This window comes from Macaca nemestrina, chromosome 9 (genome assembly GCF_043159975.1).
Source record: "Macaca nemestrina isolate mMacNem1 chromosome 9, mMacNem.hap1, whole genome shotgun sequence".
NCBI classification, from domain to species: domain Eukaryota; kingdom Metazoa; phylum Chordata; class Mammalia; order Primates; family Cercopithecidae; genus Macaca; species Macaca nemestrina.
The window spans coordinates 112,099,729-112,123,254 of record NC_092133.1 but is presented as its reverse complement, the minus strand read 5'-3'; the positions used below and the strand labels follow the sequence as shown (position 1 = coordinate 112,123,254).

General features: G+C 38.7%; 1 protein-coding gene across 9 annotated transcripts in view; it reads right to left on the bottom strand.

The window, feature by feature from the left end:
• Positions 1–23,526, bottom strand: part of LOC105479935 (Rho GTPase activating protein 12) — a 149,204-nt gene that overhangs the window by 111,500 nt on the left and 14,178 nt on the right. For all 9 annotated transcript variants that reach the window (XM_071070251.1, XM_071070248.1, XM_071070250.1 and 6 more), the window contains exons 2-3: positions 13,684–13,721; positions 11,373–12,127 (exon numbers count right to left, since the gene is read on the bottom strand). In XM_071070251.1, coding sequence (XP_070926352.1) covers positions 11,373–12,056 — 684 coding nt within the window. In that variant the 5' untranslated portion in view covers positions 12,057–12,127; positions 13,684–13,721. The remainder of the gene's footprint in view (positions 1–11,372; positions 12,128–13,683; positions 13,722–23,526) is intronic.

The following is a 23,526-nucleotide window of genomic DNA, read 5'->3' as shown; positions in this document are numbered from 1 at the left end:
CTGCACTCCATCCTGGGCAACAGAGCAAAACCTTGTCTCAAATCTACTATTAATATGTTAAGGGCTATAAAGAAAAAATTTAACAACATATAAGAACAAATGAATAATGTAAGCAGAGTTGTCAAATCTAAGAATAAAAAAAACAACAACAACAAAAAAAACAGAAATTAAAACACTGTAACAGAAAAGAAAATGCCTTCGATGGTATGATTAGTAGACCGGACATGGCTGGGGAAAGAATCAGTGAGCTTGCAGATATGCCAAGAGAAACTTCCCAAACTGAAAGCAGGATAAATACTAAAAAACCTACACAAAGGCATATCATACTTGAACTGCGGAAAACCAAAGATGAAGGGAAAACCTTGAAAGAAGCCAGAAGGAAAAAAAACCTTAACTACAGAGGAACAAAGATGTAAGAATTACAGCAAACTTCTCCTCAGAAACCACACATGAGAGTGGGGTGAAACATTTAAAGTGTAGAAAGAAAATCACAACTAGCATTCCACATCCAAAAAAATTATGCAAAATAAACATCTTCTTCAACAAATAAAAATGAGGGGTCAGGCCAGGTGTGGCGGCTCACGCATAATCCAGCACTTTGGGAAGCTGAGGTGGGTGGATCACTTGAGGTCAGGAGTTCTAGATCAGCCTGGCCAACACTGTGAAACCCCGCCTCTACCAAAAATACAAAAAATTAGCCAAGCCAGGTGGGTGGCACGTGCCAATAATACCAGCTACTCAGGAGGCTGAGGCAGGAGAATCGCTTGAACCCAGGAGGCAGAGGTTGCAGTGAGCTGAGATCGTGCCACTGCATTCCAAACTGGGTGACAGAGCAAGACTCTGTCTCAAAAAAAATAAAATAAAATAAAATAAAAATAATGAGGGGCCGGGCATGGTGGCTCACACCTATAATCCCAGCACTTTGGGAGGTGGAGGCAGGAGGATTACTTCAGCCAGCAGTTCAAGACCAATCTGGGCCACAAAGTGAGATCCTGCCTCTACCAAAAAAATTAAATAAGAAAAAAAAAATAGCCAGGTGCGGTGGCATACACCTGTAGTACCAGTTACCTGGGGGGCTGTGGTAGGAGGACTGCTTGAGCCCTCAACCAGGAGGTTGAGGCTCCAGTGATCTATGATCATGATACTGCACTTCATCTTGGGTGACAGAACAAGATCCTGTCTCAAAAAATTTAAAAATGAGGGAAATCAGTACGACTAGATCTGCCCTGCAAGAAATGTTAATACTGTTAAAATGGCATTACTCCCCAAATGATTTATAGACTTAAGGCAATCTCTATCAGGATCTCAGCTGGTTTCTTTACAGAAACTGACCGACTGATTCCACAATTCATGTGGAATTGCAAAGGACACAGAAGAGACCTAACACTCTTGAAAAAGAACAATAAAGTAGGAGGACTAACACTTTCTAATTTTAAAACTTACTACATAGCAAGAGTAATCAAGACAACCTTTTACATGCATAAGGATAAACAGATCAATGGAACAGAACTGAGAGTACAGAAATAAACCAAGTGTCTATGGCCAAATGATTTTCAACAAAGGGGCCAAACCATTCAATGAGGTAGAGTCTTTTCCACAAAATGCGCTGGGACAACTAGATAGCCACACAGAAAAAAATGAAGTTGGACCCTTGACATCATATACGAAAAGTAACTCAAAATGAATCAGAAACTTAAATGTATGAGCTAAAACTATAAAACAGGAGAAAACATAAGAGTAAATACTTCTAAGGCCTCAGATGTGGCAATAGATTCTTAGATATGACACCAAAAGCACAAGCAACAACAACAAAATTTGGAGTTCATCAAAAGTAAAATCTTTTGTCATTAAAAATACATTATCAAGCCCGGTGCAGTGGTGCACGCCCTGTAGTCCTAGCTACTAAGGAGGCTGAGGTGAGAGGATCACTTGAGCCCAGGAGTTTGAGGCAGCAATGAGCTATGACTGTACCTGTGAGCAACCACTGCACTCCAGCCTGGGCAATCCAATGAGAACTTGCCTCTTGAAAAAAAGGCTATTACCAAGAAAATGAAAAAACAACTACAGAATGGGAGATGTGAGAAAATATTTACAAATCACACATTTGGTATGTGACTGCTACCTAAATTATATAAAGAATTCTTACAACTCAGCAATAAGGCAAAACAACTTAAAAATGTGCCAAGAATTTGAATAAACATGTCTCCAAGGAAAATATATAAATAGCAAATGAACATATGAAAAGATGCTCAACATTATTAATCATGAGGCAAATGCAAATTAAAACCACAATCAGACACTTCCTACTCACTAGAATAACCATAAGCAAAAAGCCAGATAATAAAAAGTATTGACAAGGATGTGGAAAAACTGGAACCCTAATGCACTGCTGGTGGGAGTGTAAAATGGTACAGCTACCTTGGAAAACACTCTGGCAGTTCCTCAAACAGTTAGACATACATTTACCCCATGACCCAGCAATTCCACTCCTAGGTATCTACTCTACGGAAATAAAAACATGTCCACAGACATCGCCAGGATGGTCTTGATCTCCTGACCTCGTGATCTACCCACCTTGGCCTCCCAAAGCGCTGGGATAACAGGCGTGAGCCACCGAGCCTGGCTCAATTGCATTTTTATATGCAGTCATACGCTGAATAACATTTTAGTCAATAGTGGACCACATACACAAATGTGGTCCCATAAGATTATAATACTGTATTTTTGCTGTACCTTTTCTATGTTTAGATACACAAATACTTAGCACTGTGTTATAATTGCCTACAGTATTCAGGACAGTCACATGCTGTACAGGTTTGTTAGCCTAGGAGCAATGGGCTACACCATCTACCCTGGGTGTGTAGGAGGATAGACCATCTAGGTTTGTGTAAGTACACTCTATGATGTTCCCACAACAATAAAATTGTGTAACAAAAAACAAAAACACATCCACAGACGTTTATAGCAGAAATATTCATACTAGCCAAAAAAGGTGGCAACAATCAAAACGCTCCAAAAGCGGCATATGGATAAACAATACAATATTATTCCGACACGAAAAGGAATGCAGTACTGATACATGCTACAACATGGCTGAACACTGAAAACATTTAGTTAAGTGCAAGAAAGCAGTCACAACAGATCACGTAAATATGATTCCACTAAAATAAAAGGTCCAGAATCGGAAAATCTATAGAGATAGACAGTAGATTAACGGTTGCTTGGTGCCGGGAACCACAGACGACAGTGGGGTGATAGCTAAAGGGTACAGAAAACTACAAAACTCTAAAGAATGTTATCAAAAACAGTCTAAATAAATGAAGACACAGTCCTTGTCCATGAATTACAAGACTATAGTGTTAAGATGTCAATTGTTTCCAATTTGATCTGTAGATTCAACTCAATTCCAATCAAAATCCCAACAAACTATTTTGTAGATATGGACGAAGTGAAATTTAAACCTTACATGGAAAAGTAAAAGAACAGCCAACACAACACTGAAGTACAACCAAGTAGGAAGACACACATTAGTTACTTTCAACACTTACTATAAAGCTACATTAATCCAGACAGCATGGTATTAACAAAAGAATGACAAAGAGATCAATGGAACAGAATAAAAAGTTCACAGACATACCCACAAAATACAGTCACTTGATCTTTGACAAAGGAATGAAGTCAATTCCATGGAGAAAGAAAAGTCTTTTTCAACAAACGGTGGTGAAACAATTAGATGGACATATGCAAAGAAAATGAACCTAAAGACCTTACACCTTTCACAAAAAATTAACTAAAAACGGATCACAGGCCTATATTTAAGGTGAAAAACTATAAAAATTCTAGAAGTGAAACAGAAAAATCTAGGTGACTTTTGGTTTGGCAATGAGTTTTTACATACAACAGTAAAAATATGATCCATGAGAGAAATAACTGTTTAGTTTTGTACTTTATTAAAATTGAAAACGTTTGCTCTATAAAATCCTGTATGGTGCTGTAATTGTGGATACCCAATACTGTGCATCTGTCAAAACCCATTTAAGTTTACCACACAAAGAATGAGCCTCAACGTATGCAAATTTTGTTTTTAATGTAGGCATTTGAGGTGGGTCGGGAATTCCAGGACAGAATGCAGACTATGACAAAACAACCTAACTTTATTAAAAATGTATGAAACTGGGCCAGGCTCAGCAGCTCAAGCCTGTAATCCCAGCACTTTGAGGCTGAGGCGGGCTGATCACTTGAGGTTAGGAGTTCGACACCAGCCTGGCCAACATGGCAAAACTCCATCTCTACTAAAAATACAAAAAATTAGCTGGGCATGGTGGTGCGCGCCTGTAATCCCAGCTTCTGGGGAACCTAAGGCAGGAGAATCGCTTGAACCTGGGAGGCAGAGACCACAGTGAGTCAAGATTGCACCACTGCACTCCAGCCTGGGTGACAGCAAGAATCAGTCTCAAAAAAAAAAGAAAGAAACTAGTTGGACTCAGTGGTTCATGCCTGTAATCCCAGCACTTTGGGAGACAGAGGCAGGAGGATCACTTGAGATCAGGAATTTGAGACCTGCCTGGCCAACATGATGAAACCCCATCGCTACTAAAAATACAAAAAAATAAGCTGGGAATGGTGGTGGGTGCCTAGTCCCAGCTACTTGGGAGGCTGAGGCAGGAGGATCACTTGAGCCCGGGAGGTGGAAGGTTGCAGTGAAGCGAGATCACATCACTGTACTTGGGTGACAAAGCAAAAACCTGGTCTCAAAAAAAAAAAAAAACAAAAGTTTGAAACTACCTCCATAAACCAGGATGAGGGAAAAGGTGCTAATCTCAAAAGCTTTGAAAATGTGTAGAATCTGTAAAACTAAAGTTACTATATTCTAGTACTATAAACACTTTATTCTAGTTGATAAAGTCATATTCCACAGAAGTACAAGTTAACAATTCTGATGCTCCAGTATGTGTATACCAGAGGCTCTAGAGAAGAATTCCTTCTTTGCTTCTTCCAGCTTCTGGTGGCTGCTGGCATTCCTTGGCTCGCGGCCACATCATTCCTATCTTGAAGGCCAGCATCCTCAAATCTCTGTTTTTTCTTCACATAGCCTTCTCTGTGTGCAATGCCCTCTACCTCTCTCTTATAAAGACATTTGTGATTACATGGAGGGTTTAGGATAATCTTGTCAAGATCCTTAACTTAATCACAACTGCAAAAATCCCTTTCCCAATTATGGTAACATCACAGGTTCCAGGGATTAAGACCTATTATCTTTGGTAAGTATTATTCAGCCTACCACAATAGCTAAAACAATTTTGAAAAAGAAGAATAAGTGAGAGGAATCAGTTTATCTGATTTCGTGACTTATTATATAACTATGGTAAATAAAACTGCATGGTATTAAAGAGACATATATGAATGAAACAAAATAGAAGACCCAGAAACAGACCCACACAAAGGAGCCCAAATTATTTTTAACGAAGGTAGAAGACAATTTATTGGAGGAAAGGCAGCCTTTTCAACAAGTGGTACTATGATAATTAGAAATCCATAGGCCAAAAAAAATCTTAAGGCTCACACCTTATATAAAAATTAAACTCATGGCCAGGCACAGGCACAGTGACTCAAGCCTATAATCCCAACACACTGGGAGGCTGAGGCAAGAGTATCACTTGAGGCCAGGGGTTCAAGACTAGCCTGGACAACACAGTGAAACTCTCTCTCTACAAAAAAATTATAAACTAGCTGGGCATGGTGGCACGTGCCTGTAGTCCCAACTACTCATGAAGCTGAGAAGATCACTTGAGCTCAGGGGTTCAAGGTTGTAATGAGCTACGATTGTGCCACTGCACTCCAGCCTAGGTGACAGAGTAAGACCCCATCTCAAAAAAAAAAAAAAAAAAAAAAAAAAAATTAAACTCAAAATGGATCACAAATTCAAACATAAAATGCGAAACTATAAACTTTAAAAAAAAAAAAATAAGAAAGCATTCAGGATCTAAGGCTTCTGTGATAGTTAACCGTATGTGTCAAATGGGCTGGGCCACAGTACCCAGATATTTCCATTATTCTGAAAGTTTCTGTGACAGTGATTTTTTTTTTTTGGATGAAATTAACACTTTTAAATGTGGACTGAGAGTAAAGCAGATTGCTCCCCAGAATGTAGGTGGGTCTCATCCAATCAAATGAAGGCCTGAATAGAACAACAGACTGACCTACCTCAAGCAAGAAGAAATTCTGCCACCAGACAGCCTATCCATTTGAAGTGCATCAGCTCTTCCCTGAGTCTCTAACCTGCCCGTCCACCCTGCAAATTCTGGACTTCATGCATCACTTAACGATGGGGATATTTTCTGAGAAATAAAACAGTCAATTTCATCTTTGGGCAAACATCACAGAGTGTTCTTACACAAAATGAGATGGTACAGCCTACTATTCACCTAACTTAGATGGTACAGCCTATTGCTCCTAGGCTACAAACTTGTATAACATATTATTGTACTGAATAATGTAGGCAACTGGAACAAAATGGTATTTGTGTATCTAAACATAGAAATGAACAGTAAGAATACAGTATTATTACCTTCTGGTACTGTCATCACAGATGCAGTCCATCATTGACTGAAATGTCATTATGTGGTACATGACTGTATACACATACATATACCCTTATCAGTTCTATTTCTCTGGAGAAGCCTAATATAGCTAGAGTTCTTATACTTGATATAAAAGCATGATCTATAAAAGGAAAAACTGATGAACTGGACTTCAACAAAGTTAAAACTAGTTCTTAGACTTAACACAAAACCATGATTCCACACAAGGAAAAACCAATAACCAAGACTTAATCAAAGTTAAAAACTTGTGCTCTGCAAAGACACTGTTAAAAGGATGAAAAGGCAAGCTACATGCTGGGAGAAAATATCGGCAAACTATATATTTGGCAAATGGCCAGTATCTAAACTACGTACCAAAAAAAAAAAAAAAAAAAAAAGCTATCAAAATTCAACAGTAAAAAAAATCCAATTAGAAAATGGGCAAAAGACATGCAGAAACATTTCAATGAAGAGGATTTACCAATGGCAAATAAACACATGAGAACATATTCAACGTCAGTAGCCATTAGAGAAATGTACAACAAAATCAAAATGAGACATCATTACTCACCTATCAGAATGGCTAAAATAAAATAATAGTGACAACACCAAATGCTGGTGAGCACACAGAGGAACCGGATACTCATACATTGCTGGTGGGAATTTAAAATGATACAGTCACTCTGTAAAAACACTTGGATTATTTCCTAAAAACTAACCATGCAACTACTTTATGAACAGCAATTATACTTGTGGGCATTTACCCCAAAGAAATGAAAAGTTATATACACATAAAAACCTGTACAGAAACGTTTATAGCAGTTTTGTTTGCAACAGCCAAAAACTGGAAACAACCTAGACATTCTTTTATGGATAAATGGTTAAATAAACTATGCTACATCCATAGCATAGAACACTACTCAGCAACAAAAAGAACAAACTACTGATAACACACAGCAGCCTGGACCAATCTACAGAGTTATGCTGAATGAAAGGCCAATCTCCAAAGGTATGGATTCCATTTATATAAAATTCTTCAAATGACAAAATTATAGCAATGGAAAACAGATGAGTGGTGATCAGGGTTAAGGAGAGTTAAGGTGGGAGGGAATTGGTCATGGTTATAAAAGGGCAACATACGGGATTCCTGTGGTGATGGAAATGCTCAGCATATTAACTATACCAACATGAAACCCCTGATCGTGACATTACAGTATAGTTTTGCCAGATGTTACCATTAAAAGTAACCGGATAGAGGGTACAAGAGACCTGTCCAAATTATTATTATTTTGAGACAGGGTCTCACTCTGTTGCCCAAGCTGGAGTGCAACAGTGCAATCTCAGGTCACTGCAACCTCTGCCTCCTGGGCTCCAATGATCCTCCCACCTAAGCCTCCCAAGTAGCCAGGACTACAGGCACATGCCACCACACCCAATTAATTTTTGTATTTTTTGTGGAGACGGTTTTGCCATGTTTCCCAATTTAGTTTCAAACTCCTGGGCCCAGGTGATCCTCCCACCTCGGCCTCTCAAAAGTGCTGGGATTACAAGCATGTGCCACCATGCCCGGCCTCCAAATTATTTCTTACAACTGCTTATGAATCTACAATTATCTCAAAATGAAAAGTTTAATTAAAGAAGACTGATCAGTAGTGATATAAGTCAGAAAAATGAAAACCTCCTAAGAAAGACATAGGAGCTGAGGGTGTGGATACTGACAGGGAAGGGGCTCGAGACTGGTTACAGAGTGTATACATAAGTAAAAATTCATCAAGTCATACACTTAAATTAGTAATATTTACACCCTTGCTGTGCCTGAATAAAAAATTATTTAAATTTGGCATCTGATTATTAATCTTGTTGGCTGTGATAATTGTATTAATTATGTATAAAATTTTGTGGTGTTTTTTGGTTTTTGTTTTTTAGAGATGAGGTCTCACTATATCACTCAGGTTGGTCCCAAACTCCTGGCCTCAAGTGATCCTCCCACCTCAGCCTCCTGAATAGCTGGAACTACAGGCACACACTAAAATTCTTTTAACCACCTTGTAAATGTATCAACAATGAAACCATGAGTATCTTTAGCAGAAACAGTTTGGGTGGTGTGGTGGAGCCAGAAACCACACTGGAAAGGTTACCAAGTGAGTGGGAAATGAGGAAGTGCAGAAAAGCAAATACATATCAGTCTTTCTGGGGGTCACCAATAAAGGTAAAGGAAGATAAAAGATGCTCTGAGGGGAAGGTGGAGTTGAAGAAGAGCTTTACTAAGATGAGAAAAACATGAGCAAATGTAAATGCTGAAAACAGTTGACAAACAACAAGTTTAAAACCATATGAGCACAATACTATAATCTTTGGCATAAGGTGTGTGAAATGTGGGAAGAGTGAATATGAAGAGAATGCTCTTTGACTGCACAGGAAACACTTGTATTGTACTGGGGGAAAAGAGGACTACTGATACAAGTGTATTTATAGATCTGATGGTGGAAATAATAACAGAAGTAACAACAATAATAATAGCAGCTATATTTTATGGCATACTTATAGTCAGTCTCCAAGGAGGCTCCTCAATGATCCTCAAATCCTGATATGCACACCCCTGTACAGTCTCCTCCCACACAGAACAGGGCTGAACTGCACAATCAATAGGATATGACAGTGAGCAATTTCAAAGATGAGGACTAAAGGACAGTGCAGTGTCTACCACGTTCTCTCTGCTCCATCTGAAGAAAACTAGAAACAACACACAAGCAGTTATGAAGAGGCCCAACCAGTCCCACATGAGTGAGCCATCTTCAGAAGCAGCCCCTCCAGCCCCAACCTCAGGAGACACCCCTAGCCTTCAGAATCACCCAATTAAGCTGCTTCTGATTTAGTGACTCACAGGAGCCAAGTGGTAATGTTTACTATTTTAAGCCACTTGAATTGGGGGTAGTTTATTAAACATCAATAGATACATAATGCATGTATTATGTGCCTCAAGAACACTGTGACTCCCATTTTTAAATGAAGAAACTAAAACACAGAGAGGTTCAGTAATTTTCCCCAATTATCACACAGCTGGCAAGTGATATAGAACCAGATTCCAATCTAAAGCCAGTACTATGAACCACGTGCTCCCCAAAGCTGAAGTAGTTTCCATCCCATGGCTTTCTTATTTGCTGTAAAGTGGAAGGCAAGGTTATCTTCTCATGAAAGCAGGGGAAAGTAAGTGAATCAGAGAACTAAGGAAAATGGAGAAGGTCTGAAACAGCTGCCATGGAGAGTTAGGAAGAGGGCTGACTGGAGAAATCTAATAGGATTTCCAAACAGTGTTAAGGCCCCAAGAGAGGTTAGGAGCCATGGAACTCCAGGGCAGTGAACTTAAGATAACTGTAATGAAAAAAACATAGGATTGCATGTGTACATAAATACAAAATGTAATCTGAAGTGTGAAATTGTGGTGATGGCTGGATGGAATCCTGCGTCTTTCCTAAGGCCCATTAGTTCCCTGAGGAGCTATATATAGAAAAATTCCAGGAAAGACTATATATTCTATGTCAGAGTATCACATAAAGACTGAACAAAAACTTACTAAGACACACGATGATAAACTGACAGAGCTACTTCACGTAGCTTCCTTGATCTCCAACACTAGAAGTTTTTCTAGAGTCTTCCCTTTTTCCTATTTCCACTCCAAAATGTCACAAGAAAAATTACAACCTACAGAAAGAATATACTTCCATAACAATCAGACCACACCTAAGGGCACACCTCACAATTATTCACAGACTTGATGAATAATCTTACAACAGAACTTCAGGCCAAAAACTCATTAATTTTTAAATTTACTTAAAGTTACACTTTCCAAAATATATTCAAGATTCAATTTCATGTACGTACTTTTAAAATGTCTTCACTCGAGAAACAAAATGACATAGATCTAATCTCAAAAGAAAGGTTTAAAAAGAAAAACAAAAAGCCAGGTACAGTGGCACACACCTGTAATCCCAGCTCTCTGGGAGTCCAAGACAGAAGGATCACTTGAGCCAGGAAGTGACCAGGTTGGGCAACATAGTACGACCCTGTCTCTAAAAAAAAAATTTTTTTTTAATTAGCTGGGTGTGGCAGCACACACCCGTAGTGCCAGCTACTGGGGAAGCTGAGGTGAGAAGATCGCTTGAGCCCAGGAGGTCGAGGCTGCAGTGACCCATGACTGTTCCACTGCATTACAGCCTGGGCGACAGAGCAAGACCTTGTCTTTAAGAAAAAAAAAAAAAAAAACGAACCAGGAACACAGAAAAATGTTTCCAGGCTAATATTCAGTGAAATCAACTGTGGATACTTAGACACTTAAGACAAAAGTGAGCAGTTAATATTCCAATGACATCTTTCCTCAGATAACCAATTATTACCTGAAGACTTCTTGGAAACAAGTCAAAATGGGTACAGGTAGAAAACAGTAAAAATTTTTTCTATTAGAAGAAATATCATCACTGAGTAAATTAAGTAAATTCCCTCTGCCTTATACATAATCAATAGAGAAAAGGGAAAAAGAAGTTTCCACACTTAAAGTAGATCTAGTCCTGTTATGGTATAAGAATAATTATGAAAACCAAAAAGTGACCCTTTATGAACTCCACAAGTTATTTCACATATTTTCTAGATCTTTAAATCAGGATAGAACCCATGTACTCTGAAAATACAAAGCAAAACAAGTCTTAACTCTTATAAATATTTCAATTAAAAGAAAAACTATAATATTTTCACTAGGGTGGTACAAGTGTTTCCTCATTCTATTTTTAATCTTACCCTTATCTGTTCAGTGGAGCTGCTGCTAAGTTCATCACCAGATTCAGAATCCTGATGTATTCTTTCAGAGCCTTCTCCTGCGGAATCACAAGATTGTTCCTGGGAGAAGCTAGTTTTCTCTACATCCAAGAACTCTGGACCGGGAAAATGACCAAATAAGCGTGTCCTATTCTGGCTGGAAACTTTAGGAGAATGTGAGTCATTGTTAAACTTTCCGTTATTATGGGTCAGGTCCAGGCTTAGGTTGACAGTATGACCTGGATTATAACTGGGTCCAAAATTCTGATTGGCATCACGAGTAAGACCTGTTCCTTGAACAGACGACGACGGCTTTCCGAAACTTGAAAGCTCAGGCAATTTGTTCACATTTTCTGTTGATCTCTGAAGATGCAAACTCTGCATTATTTTCGTGGAGTTATTTGGTAGACCAGCTACCTGCTTAACAGGTGGCATTAGAGCTTTGCGCGTGACCTCTTTCACATACTGGGCTGGCACATAAAACGCTTTGGAGTTTTCATCCGGCTTGACTTGCCACCAGTCATCATTGGTCTTTTTCACCAAGATGTACCGCTCCCCTTGTTTTATCACAATCTTTCTATCCTTTGCTTCATATTCATAATCATATTCCACCTCAATATACACTTGTCCTGGAATAATCTTCCCACTTCTGTCAGCCATTTTCATTCAATAATATTCACCTCTCAAAAAGGATGTTATACCACATTATGGCTTTATGACTTGTTGGATGAATATAGCTGTTTTATTTAAATGGAGGAAGAGAATGAAGAAAAAAGTTAATGCAATCTGGATTTGGTACTTACTCACAAGCATCATACAGTATAGGCCATTTAAAGAACATTACTTCAAATCTCAAACCCCAAAAAGCAAACATGTGACTAATATCATATGCACTGCCACATTAAAAACACTTTCATTCTAACTGTAATCTACATTTTTCAGTCACTTATGACCAAAACAAAAGCCAATAACTGGAACAGTAAATATACACTAATTAGGCAGACACAAGAGTTGAGAAAAACTTTCCTTCCTTTCATGACTCCCTCAAACCTCCTTCACCTTCTTAGAAAAGTTCACTAATAACAACTAATATGCATTTACTTTCATTTCTATACCAATTCCAAAATATTTTAGTACCTCCTAGAACACAGCATTATGGGTTTAAATGATCACTGCATCCTCATATCACTACAGCATGAGCCAGTTCCCACCTGTTGGGGATGAATTGTGTTCCCCCAAAAGATAGTTCAAGTCCTAACCCCAGGATCTGTGACTTTATTTGTAAAGAGGGTCTTTGCAGATGTAACCAAGTTAAGACAAGGTCATACTTGATTAGGGTGGGCCCCAAAATCCAATGACTGGTGCCTTTATAAGGAGAGGGAGATTAAGGGCACAGTGGTTTACACCTGTAATCCCAACACTTTGGGAGGCTGAGGCAGGCGGACGGCTTGAGCCCAGGAGTTTGAGACCAGCCTGGCCAACATGGCGAAACCCTGCCTCTACATGAATTACAAAAATTAGCTGGGTGTGATGTCATGCACCTATAGTCCCAGCTACTTGGGAAGCCGAGGTGGAAGGATCTCCTGGGCCCAGGAGTTTGAGGTTGTGGTGGGCCAAGATCCCGCCACTGCACTCCAACCTGGGTGACAGAGTGAGACTTTGTCTCAAAATAAAAAAGAAAAAAAGGAGAAGGAGATTTACAGAGAGGAAAGCTACAGAGGGAGAAGACCATCTGAAGAGAAAGGCAGAAACTGGAGTGGAGTGAAGCAGCTAAAAGCCAAGGAACACCAAGGACTGCTGGCAACCAGCAGCAGCCAGGCAGGGGTGAGGAAAGCAGGATTCTCCCCCCGAGCCTTCCGAGGGAGCATGGCCCTGCCAAAACTGATTTTGGACTTCTAGCCTCTAGACCAGTGAGAGAATAAAAATACATGTCTGCTGTTTAAGCACCCCAGTTTGTAGTATTTGTTACAGCAGCCCTAGGAAACTAATACATTCAACCCAATGCTCAAGGATCCTAAGGCAAACTGAGATTTACCAAAAATGTGTAAACCCAAGGTTCCATAACAATCTACTAATTTTCTATAGCGAACAAGTACTGAGCATATTATTGTACACTACAGGTGTAGTAACCATCATTCTCCTGAGGATAACAATCTTCTCTATGACGAAAAGCCTATAAGGCCAGGTGGTCAGTCAGTCACTGATACAATTGTAGTAACTGAAATTTACTTTCTAGACAAACTACTTGACTAATAAATTTAATACAATACAGTTTTAAAAACTAAAAAATTACCTTAGAACAAGGAGATGTACACCAGTATCAATTTAAATCTGTAAAAAAAAAAAAAAAAAAAAAAAAAGTTCATTAACTCAAACCAAGATCGCTGAATTAAGACTAAGAATATAATGCTGCTTACATTTTTAAAAGCATGTTTTTTTATAACAGCCATAAGGAACCAGGAAAGTTTTATACATCAAGATTGTGGTCAGCACCACCCTCCAAACACATGCAAACACAACCACCAACAGCCACTGAGGTTGGCTTTATCACTGCCCTCTCCCACTGTACTTCCATACTGTCTCAATTTCATTTTTTCCCTTATTTTTCATTCTGACAAGCATCTTTCTAAACTTCTGATCATATAAGAAACAACTCTTCTACTATAAAACTGTTAAGATGAAAGAACTGTTTTTCAAGTGTATGTATTGAATGGGTAAAGAGAATAAAAACATATGGTAAAAGTTATTAGGTGTCCTAACACATTTGTCCCCTGATTACTTTCTAATTATTTTATTTTTTTATCTTAATTAATTTATTTTTTGAGACAAGAGTCTCTGTTACACAGGCTGGAGTGCAGTGGCACGATCTTGGCTCACTGCAGGCTCCGCCTCCCAGGTTCGAGCAATTCTTCTGCCTCAACCTCCCAAGTAGCTGGGATTACAGGTATGAGCCACCATGCCTAGCTAATTTTTGCATTTTTATGAGAGATGGGGTTTCACCATGTTGGCCAGGCTGGTCTCAAACTCCTGACCTCAGGTGATCGGCCTGCCTCAGCCTCCCAAAGTGCTGGGATTATAGGCATGAGCCACCGCACCCAGCTATTTATTTTTCAGACACAGTCTCACCCTGTCACAGAGGCTGGAGTGCAGCCGTACAATCTTGGGTCACTGCAACCTCCACCTCCTGGGCTCAAGTAATTTTCCCACCTCAGCCTCCTGAGTAGCGGAACTGCAGTTGCACACCACCACACCCTACTAATTTTTGTATTTTTTTAAAGATGAGGTTCCACCATGTTGCCCAGGTTGGTCTTAAACTCCTGGGCTCATGTGATCCACCCACCTCTGCCTCTCAAAGTACTGGGATTACAGGCGCGACCACACCCAGCCTACTTACTAATATTAAATAGGGTAAAATACCTTAACAATGGAGAGATGTGGTGGCAGAAGCTTAACCAAATGATCAAACAGCACTAATGCGAGCTGACAAGATATGCCTCCTATGTGACGCAATAAAACATATACAATGCCACCTACATTATATTCTTGTCAAAAGCATGTTTCACCTTAAGCAATTACTAGAAAACAATCAAACAAATCCAGAATGTCAGACATTCTATTAGACAACAGACCTGAGCTCTTTGAAAAAGTACTATCAATGGAGGGGGATTCTTCCAGATTAAAAAAGACTATTGATACATAATAACCAAATCTACTTGGTGGTCCAATAAACACCTCAAACTTATCACATCCAAAATGAATTCCCATCTCTACCCTACCTGAGCTATGCCAAATATGCTCACCCCATGGTATCTCCCATCACAGTAAACAGGAATTCTGACCTTTCAGATGCTCAGTTGTTACTGTCATGCATTACCAGAACACTAGTCACTATGTGCTTTGATCCTTTACCTATACAAAATTTTCACAACTTTTCAAAATTTTACACTGAACTGCTTATCCTTAGGTGATTTTTTTCCAGGAAAGTAATAAAATAACTTAAGAAATATCTTTGAAGATGCAGAGATGAGTGAGGGAATAGGCAGCTACTTTTCAAAAGGTTACAGCAGCTCGTACATACTATAGTTAGACATTTATCCGTAAGAATGGAGAAAAGAAGGATGAAGAATAACAAGTGAGCTGTATGGTTTCACACTAGTGGGAGAGGAACTGTGGGGCTGGGGAACAATGGGTTAAAGGTCAGTCCACATTCAATCTCTTTCACTGCCAGGCTTTATGACTATCCCTTCCCCAGTGACTACAAAGGTAAGTATGAAGGAGGAGTTAGGGAGAAAGATAAGGAAGTCAGTTTCACTGTGTTCAACATGAGACATCCAATCCAGAGTTTTAGTTAAAGGTAATGAGAAGTAGGAGGGCAAAAGAGATGGAGAAGTGGTCAAAAGGTATCTCTACAGAAAAGGTGGTTAGATACCAAGGCAAGTAAAACGAGCAAGAGTGGACACAATGGGATAAAAAGTAAGAGCTGAGATAGATTTCTAGTCAATACTGGGGTGAAGGGTGGGGAAACAGGTTGGGAAGCTCCAAGAGAAACTATTAAAATTATAAACATGCAGAAAGCCACATAGCAGGAACTACATGTTACAATCCAAGGTATAGGAAAAGCCACATAAAAATGAAAGAAAAAAACTTATTATAAATTATTGATTCAGAAAGAATGAAAATATTAACCCCTTGTTAGACGTATAGTTTACAAATATTTTCTCCCATTATATAGGTCGTCTCTTCATTCTGTGAACTGTTTCCCTTGCCACACAGAAGCATCTCCGTTTGATGTAATCCCATGTGTCAGCATACACTGAGCTCCACAGACACAACACCAGGGCAAGTGTGAGCCAGAGAGGCACTGAGCAGCTCTATGCCTTGCTGAGGAAAAATAACTGAATATGGGCAAAAATCCAAAGAAGTCAAGAGACAAAATGTCATCATACACATTCTTTGTGCAAACTTGCCAGGAGGAGCACAAGCAGCAGCACCCAGATGCTTCAGTCAGCGTCTAAGGGTCTTCTAAGAAGTGCTCAAAGAGGTGGAAAACCATGTTTGCTCAAGAGAAGCGAAAATGTGAAGACAGGGAAAGACAAACCTGGCCCACTATGAAAGAGAAATGAAAACCTACATCCCTCCTAAAGGGAAAACAAAATAGAAGTTCAAGGATCCCAATACACCCAAGGGGCCTACTTTGTTTGGTCTTTTTCTTGTTCCTTTCTGAGTATGGGCCAAAAATCAAAGGTAAACATCCTGGCCTATCCACTGGATATATTGCAAAGAAACTGGGAGAGATGCAGATGACATTGCTGCAGAGGACAAGCAACCTTACGGAAAGATGGTTGTGAAGCTGAAGGAGAAATACAAGAAGGATATTGCTGCATACCAAGCTAAAGGAAAGCCTGATGCGAAAAGAAACAGGAGTCATCAAGGCTGGAATAAAAAAGCAAGAAAAAGAACGAAGATGAGGAAAATGCAGAGAATGAGGAAGAGCAGGAAAATAAAGATAAACATGATGATGACAAATCAGTTGGTTCTAGCAGGATTTTTTTTTTTTTTTTGGAAGAAAAAATCGAAATGTAAGGCTGTATATTTTTGTTTTCGAAGTGTACAGTGTCTTTTTTTTGTACAGTTAATACACTACCAAACATGTCTTTAGATAGTCCTGTCCTGGCGGTATTTTCAATAGCCACTAACCTTCTTGGTATAGTATGAGGGTTATAAAATGGCATGGAAATTTAAAGGTACTTGGTGCACAGCACAAATCAGTTACATATGGGGATGATAGTTTCATCTTCAGCTGTTGTCTCTATGCAGTTTACATGAAATAATTGTTCTGTTAACTAAACTAAATACCACTCTGTAACTGCAAAAACAAAAAGCGGCAGCTGTTTTGTTAAAATTCTGAATGCTTCTAATACAATTTTTTATTATGAAAATAACAATAATGCCATTTGCTATTTTTGCTTTCGTTGCCTGTGCTTTAGAGGTCATACTCAAAAGTCCTTGCCCAGACTGATGTCATGAAGCATTTCCCCTATGTTTTCTTTCTATAGTAGGTTCACAGTTTTAGGTTTTATATTTAATTCTCTAATCCCACTTTGAGATGATTGTTCTATATGGTGAGAAACAAGGTTCCAGTTTCATTCCTCTACATGTCACTATACATCTGACAAGGGGCTAACATTCAAAAAGGATAAGGAATCAAATAACTCAATAGCACAAAAATAATAATAATAATAATCCAATTAAACAATGGGCAAAAGCCCTGAATAGATGTTCTTCAAAAGAAGACACATAGTCAAAAAGTGTAAGAAAAAAATGCTCAACATCACTAATCAGGAAAATGCAAATCAAAACCACAATGAGAAAGCACTTCACCCCAGTTAGAATGGCTAGTATCAAAAAAGGTAAAAGATAGGCTGGTGAGAATGTGGAGAAAGGGGAACCTTTACATACTGTTGGTGTTAATGAAAATTAGTACAGCCATAAAGGAAAACAATATAGAGGCTCCCCAAAACATTAAAAATGGAACTACTATATGATCCACCAATTCCACTACTGGGCATATATCCTAAGGAAATGAAATCAGTATGTGAAGAGATATCTGCACTCCCATGTTTACTGCAGCAGTACTTGAAATAGGCAAGATACAGAATTAATCTAACTGTCCATCAAAGGATAAATATGTATATACATACACACATACACACAATGGGATACTACTCAGCCATAAAAAAGAAGACAATCCTGCCATTTGCAACAACAGGAATGAACCCAGTGGACATTATGTTAAATGAAATAAGCAAGGCACAGAAAGACAAACACGACATGGTCTCACTCATATGTGGAATCTAAAAAAATTGATCTCATAGAAGCTGAGGCTGGGCGCAGTGGCTCATGCCTGTAATCCCAGCACTCTGGGAAACGGGGGTGGGTGGATCACCTAAGGTCGAGAGTTCGAGACCAGCCTGACCAACATGGAGAAACTCCGTCCCTACTTAAAATACAAAATTAGCCAGGCGTGGTGGCACATGCCTGTAATCTCAGCTACTTGGGAGGCTGAGGCAGGAGAACTGCTTGAATCCAGGAGGTAGAGGTTGTGGTGAGTCAAGATCGCGCCATTGCACTCCAGGCTGGGCAACAACAGCAAAACTCCATCTCAAAAAAAAAAAAAAAAAAGAAGAAGAAGAAGAAATTAAGAATAAAATGGTGGTAACCAGAGGCTAAGGGCCTAGGGGAGAAATGCTGAGATGGTTAGTCAAAGGACACATAATTATAGTCAAATAGGAGGAATAAATTTCAAGAGACCTATTGTACAGCAAGGTGACTACAGTAAATGACAATATACTGTATTCTTGAAAACTGTAAAGAGAGTGGATGTGTGCTCTCACCACAAAAATGATAACTATGTGAGGTAATGCATTTGTTAATTAGCTAAATTTAGCCATTCCACTATGTATATATACTTCAAAACATTATATTGTACACAATAAAAAATATAGTGTTATCAATTTTTTTAAAATGTGCTGAGAATGTGGAAATGGAATCATGAAATAATTTACGTTTAAAAAGATGAAACTTAAACTTCACGGAAAGGACAAAAATCAGGTAAATTCTCTGAAAAAAATAATTAAAATGATTATGGGGTAACACTAAAAATTTAGACCTAGGTAAAAGTACCTGCAAATGGGTGAATAATTTATGCTATTTTTACTTAAAAACATAAGCTGTATTAAAAGAAAGATTTACAGTTTTAATTTGGGGTTGTTTCTTCCTCTGTTCCCCAGACCTGTAGATTCTGTTCTTTAGAGAAAGTTGAACGCTGTTTATCCTGTTATTATAAAGTATTTTGGTTAAAAGTTTGCTCAATCAAATACAACGCTGTCCAAGGACAACACTCCTGGAACTGAAATGTATTCTATACTATACTCGTCACCACACACCTCCATCCATATTCATCCCACACACTTACAACTAAGTACCCAACTCCCAATATATACAAGGTCTGCATATCTGCTGCCTGCTACACCCTGATGCTGTTCTTAGCATTCTCAAAAACGCCCATACAAACTTTTCACGCCTCTTACCAGTCTTCCTCCTCCCTTTCCAGCCACTTTTTCCTCATGTTTCAACAACCACCCCATGCACACACACACATGCCTGCTTATATATTTTACTTCTCTGTCCCCAAGTCAGTTTCAAATTTCCTATCATGCTATTTTATAATCTAAAAGCCTTCTCCTTTCTATCTGCCAATTTTTAAAATTTTCTTCCCATTTAAACTACCAAGAAGCCTATCAAAAATCATACAGTTCAGCAAATGTTGTCTTCCTCCCCCAGGACATCTGTTTCAACCAACCAATCTGTTTAAGAGGTATATCAAAAAAAGTAAACGGATAAACAAAACGTTAAAGAAACATAATGTATCTTTTTTTTTTTAGAGATGGAGTCTCGCTCTGTCGCTCAGGCTGGAGTGCAGCGGCGCCATCTCAGCTCACTGCAATCTCCGCCTCCCAGGTTCAAGCGATTCTCCTGCCTCAGCCTCTCGAGCAGCTGGGACTACAGGCACCCACCACCATGCCTGGCTAACTTCTGTAGTTTTAGTAGAGATAGGGGTTCACCATGTTGGTCAGGCTGGTCTGGAACTCCTGACCTTGTTATCCGCCCACCTCGGCCTCTCAAAGTGCTGGGATTACAGGTGTGAGCCACCACGCCCAGCCGAAACATAATGTATCTTAATTAATGAGCTTACAATTTAAGTTCAGTCCAGATATGTATAACCTATTTAGCAATGCTAATACTGTGAACTAGAAAATGTTAATATAGCTTCAAACACATAAAATATTAAGAAACTTTACCAGTTTAAACACTGAACTTGGCATCAAATCCTCTGAGTAATTTTTAAAGTACTTGTTTAAAATTAATAATCCCTAACCAGGACCCTACTACAGAAATCAATTAATCTTGAGCACAACAAAAAAGTAAAGAACAATTCCAGCATTAAGTTCCAGCAGAAGAAATCATTCCATCAAATACTTCTGTTAGTTGTACACTTAACAAAAATCACAGGCCATTATTAGGCACTTCAGGTTTTTTTCTTAATGAATGATCCCTGTTTTCTTTAAAAAAAAAAAAAAAAAAAAAAAAGGACTGGGCACACAGGCTCACACCTTTGGGAGGCTAATGTGGGACAATCCTTTGAGGCCAGGAGTTTGAGACCAGCCCGGGCAACATAGTGAGACCATGCCTCTACAAAAAATGTTTAAAATAAGAAAAAACAGATGCAGAATATAAGACATTTCTCATCTGAATTTAGGTAGGCTATCAAAGAAGACAAGGAAAGTATAATGATTTACATTATAAACCATTCTGGCCATAAATAAATAGCAAAAACAGAAACAGCAAAAAGGATAGAAGAAATAATCAGGCTGGGTGTGGTGGCTCACACCTGTAATCCCAACACTTTGGGAGGTCGAGGCCGGTGGATCACTTGAGGCCAGGAGTCCAAGACCAGCCTGGCCAACATAGTGAAACCCTGTCTCTACTAAAAGTACAAAAAAAAAAAAAAAATAGCTGGGCTTGGTGGCACACACCTGTAATCCCAGCTACTGGGGAGGATGAGGCATGAGAATCCCTTGAACCTGGGAGGCGGAGGTTACAATGAGCCCACATCGAGCCACTGCACTCCAGCCTAGGCAACAGAGCGATAGAGGGAGACTCTGTTTCAAAAAAAAAAAAAAAAGGGAAATAATTGGGTAACTGGAAAGCAGGCAGAAATACAATCAAGTGTAAACTGGTAAAGCAAATTCAAAACCAAAATTTAAATCTGAAACAAAAATTAGGAAACAACAGCAGAAGCATCTAAGGAAGCAAGCAAGTTTTAACTAAAATGACATTTGCATTGGGTATGTTTAAAAGATGTGTGCCATGAAGTCTTAGAAATAAGGTGGACTTAATGACTTTTTCTTGATTGTTATAAAAATGTAGAGAATGTTATAAGAATTATAAAATGATTGTTATAAGAGTGTAGAAAATATTCCACTTCAGGCCAGGCATGGTGACTCACACCTATAATCCCAGCACTTTGGGAGGCCAAAGCAAGAGGACTGCTTGAGGACAGGAGTTTAAGCCCAGCCTGGGAAACATAGGAAGACACTTCCTCTACTTAAAATTTTAAAATTTTTAAAAAAGAAAAAAAGAAAAAAACTCCACTATCATTACCCAAAATCTACTCAATATTAAAAAATAATTTTAATACAAAAAAAAGAAAGAAAATATTCCAATTCAAAAAGGAAGAAATATGACCTTTAGTTTGGCAATGAGTTTTTCCATACTCCAAATTTATGATCCTTCAAAGAAAAAATTAAGCTAGTATTCTATTAAAGTTAACAATTTGTCTTCTGTGAAAGACACTGTTAAAAGAATAAAAACACTAAGAGAAAATATTTGCAAAATACAAGTCTGATTACAGACTTGCATGCAAAATATACAAATAATTCTAAAAACTCAATAAGACCAACTACACTTTTAAAATGAGCTAAAGATCTGAACAGATACCTCACTAAAAAAAAAATTATATATATACACACACACACATACACCCACATACGCACGCACAGATGGCAAATAAGCACTTAAAAAACTGCTCAACATCATATCGTTATGGAACTGCAAATTAAAACTACAATGAGATACCACCACACTCCTATTAGAATGGCTAACATCCAAAAACTAACAATACCAAATACTGGCGAGGATGTAAAACAGGAATTCTCATTCTTTGCTGGTGGTAATGCAAAATGATACAGCCATTTTGGAAGACAGTTTAGCAGTTTCTTACACAGTTAAACAATGCCCTTACCATAGGATCTAGCTATCTCATTCCTAGGTATTTACCCAAACGAGTAGAAATCTTATGTCCACAAAAAGTCCCGCATGTAAATGTGTATAGTAGCTTTATTCATAATTGCTCCAAACAGGAACAACCAAGATGTCCTTCAACAGGAGAAAGGATAAACGAGCCGTGAGACATCCATGTAATGGACTATTATTCAGTGATAAAAAGAAATGAGGGCTGGGTGCAGTGGCTTATGCCTATAATTCCAGCACTTGGGGGCCTAAGGCAGGCTGCTCACTTGAGTCCAGGAGTTCAAGACCTGCCTGGACAAGAAAGAAAGACCCCCATCTCCACAAAAAAAGTAGAAAAAATATTAGCCAGGTACAATGGCACACATCTATAGTCCCAGCTACTTGGGAGGCTGAGGTGGGAGGATCACTTGATCCCCGGAAGTTGAGGCTGCAGTGAGTCATAATCATATCACTACACTCTAGCCTGGACAACAGAGCAAGACCCTGTATTTAAAAAAAAAAGAAAAAGAAAACAAAACAAAACAAAAAAGAAACGAGTTATCAAACCATGAAAATATGTATCTTAAACATATGTTGCTAATGAAAGAAAGCCAGTATGAAAAAGCCACAGAATGATTTCAATTTACAGCATTCTGGAAGTCAAAACCGTAGACAGTGAGTGCTGGAGTAGAAGGGGACACAGAATTCCATAGGTGAAGCACAGACGATGCTTTTAAGTCAAACCTATTTTGTATACAGTAATACAATAATGGTGGATATATGACATTATGCGTTTGTCAAAACCCATTGGTCTTTGCAATGAAAAGCGTGAACTTCAAAGTATGCAAATTTAAAAATATCATTGCGCTGGGGCAAGATTCCAGGATGGAAAGCAGATGTGACAAGAATCTAATAGTATTACAAACACATGAAACAACCTCACTGAACAGAGTGGGGGGAAAATGCTGACGTAAGTTACTTTGGAAATCAGTGAGTCTCTAAGAATATGGGCAGAAGGGGCTGGGGGTGGTTACACCCATAATCCCAGCACTTTGGGAGGCCAAGGCAGGAGGATCACTTAAGACCGGAAGTTTGACACCAGGCTGGGCAACACAGTAAGGTGTGTCTCTACCAAAAATTTAAAGATAAATAATTTTTTTTATTTGCAAAAGGAAAAATAGGCAAAAGGAACTGCACAAAAGTTGATAAAGTTCTTTCCCCAGGAGTGCAAGTTAAATATCTTGATACTGCTATACATGTATACTGGAATAAAACAAGTAACTCA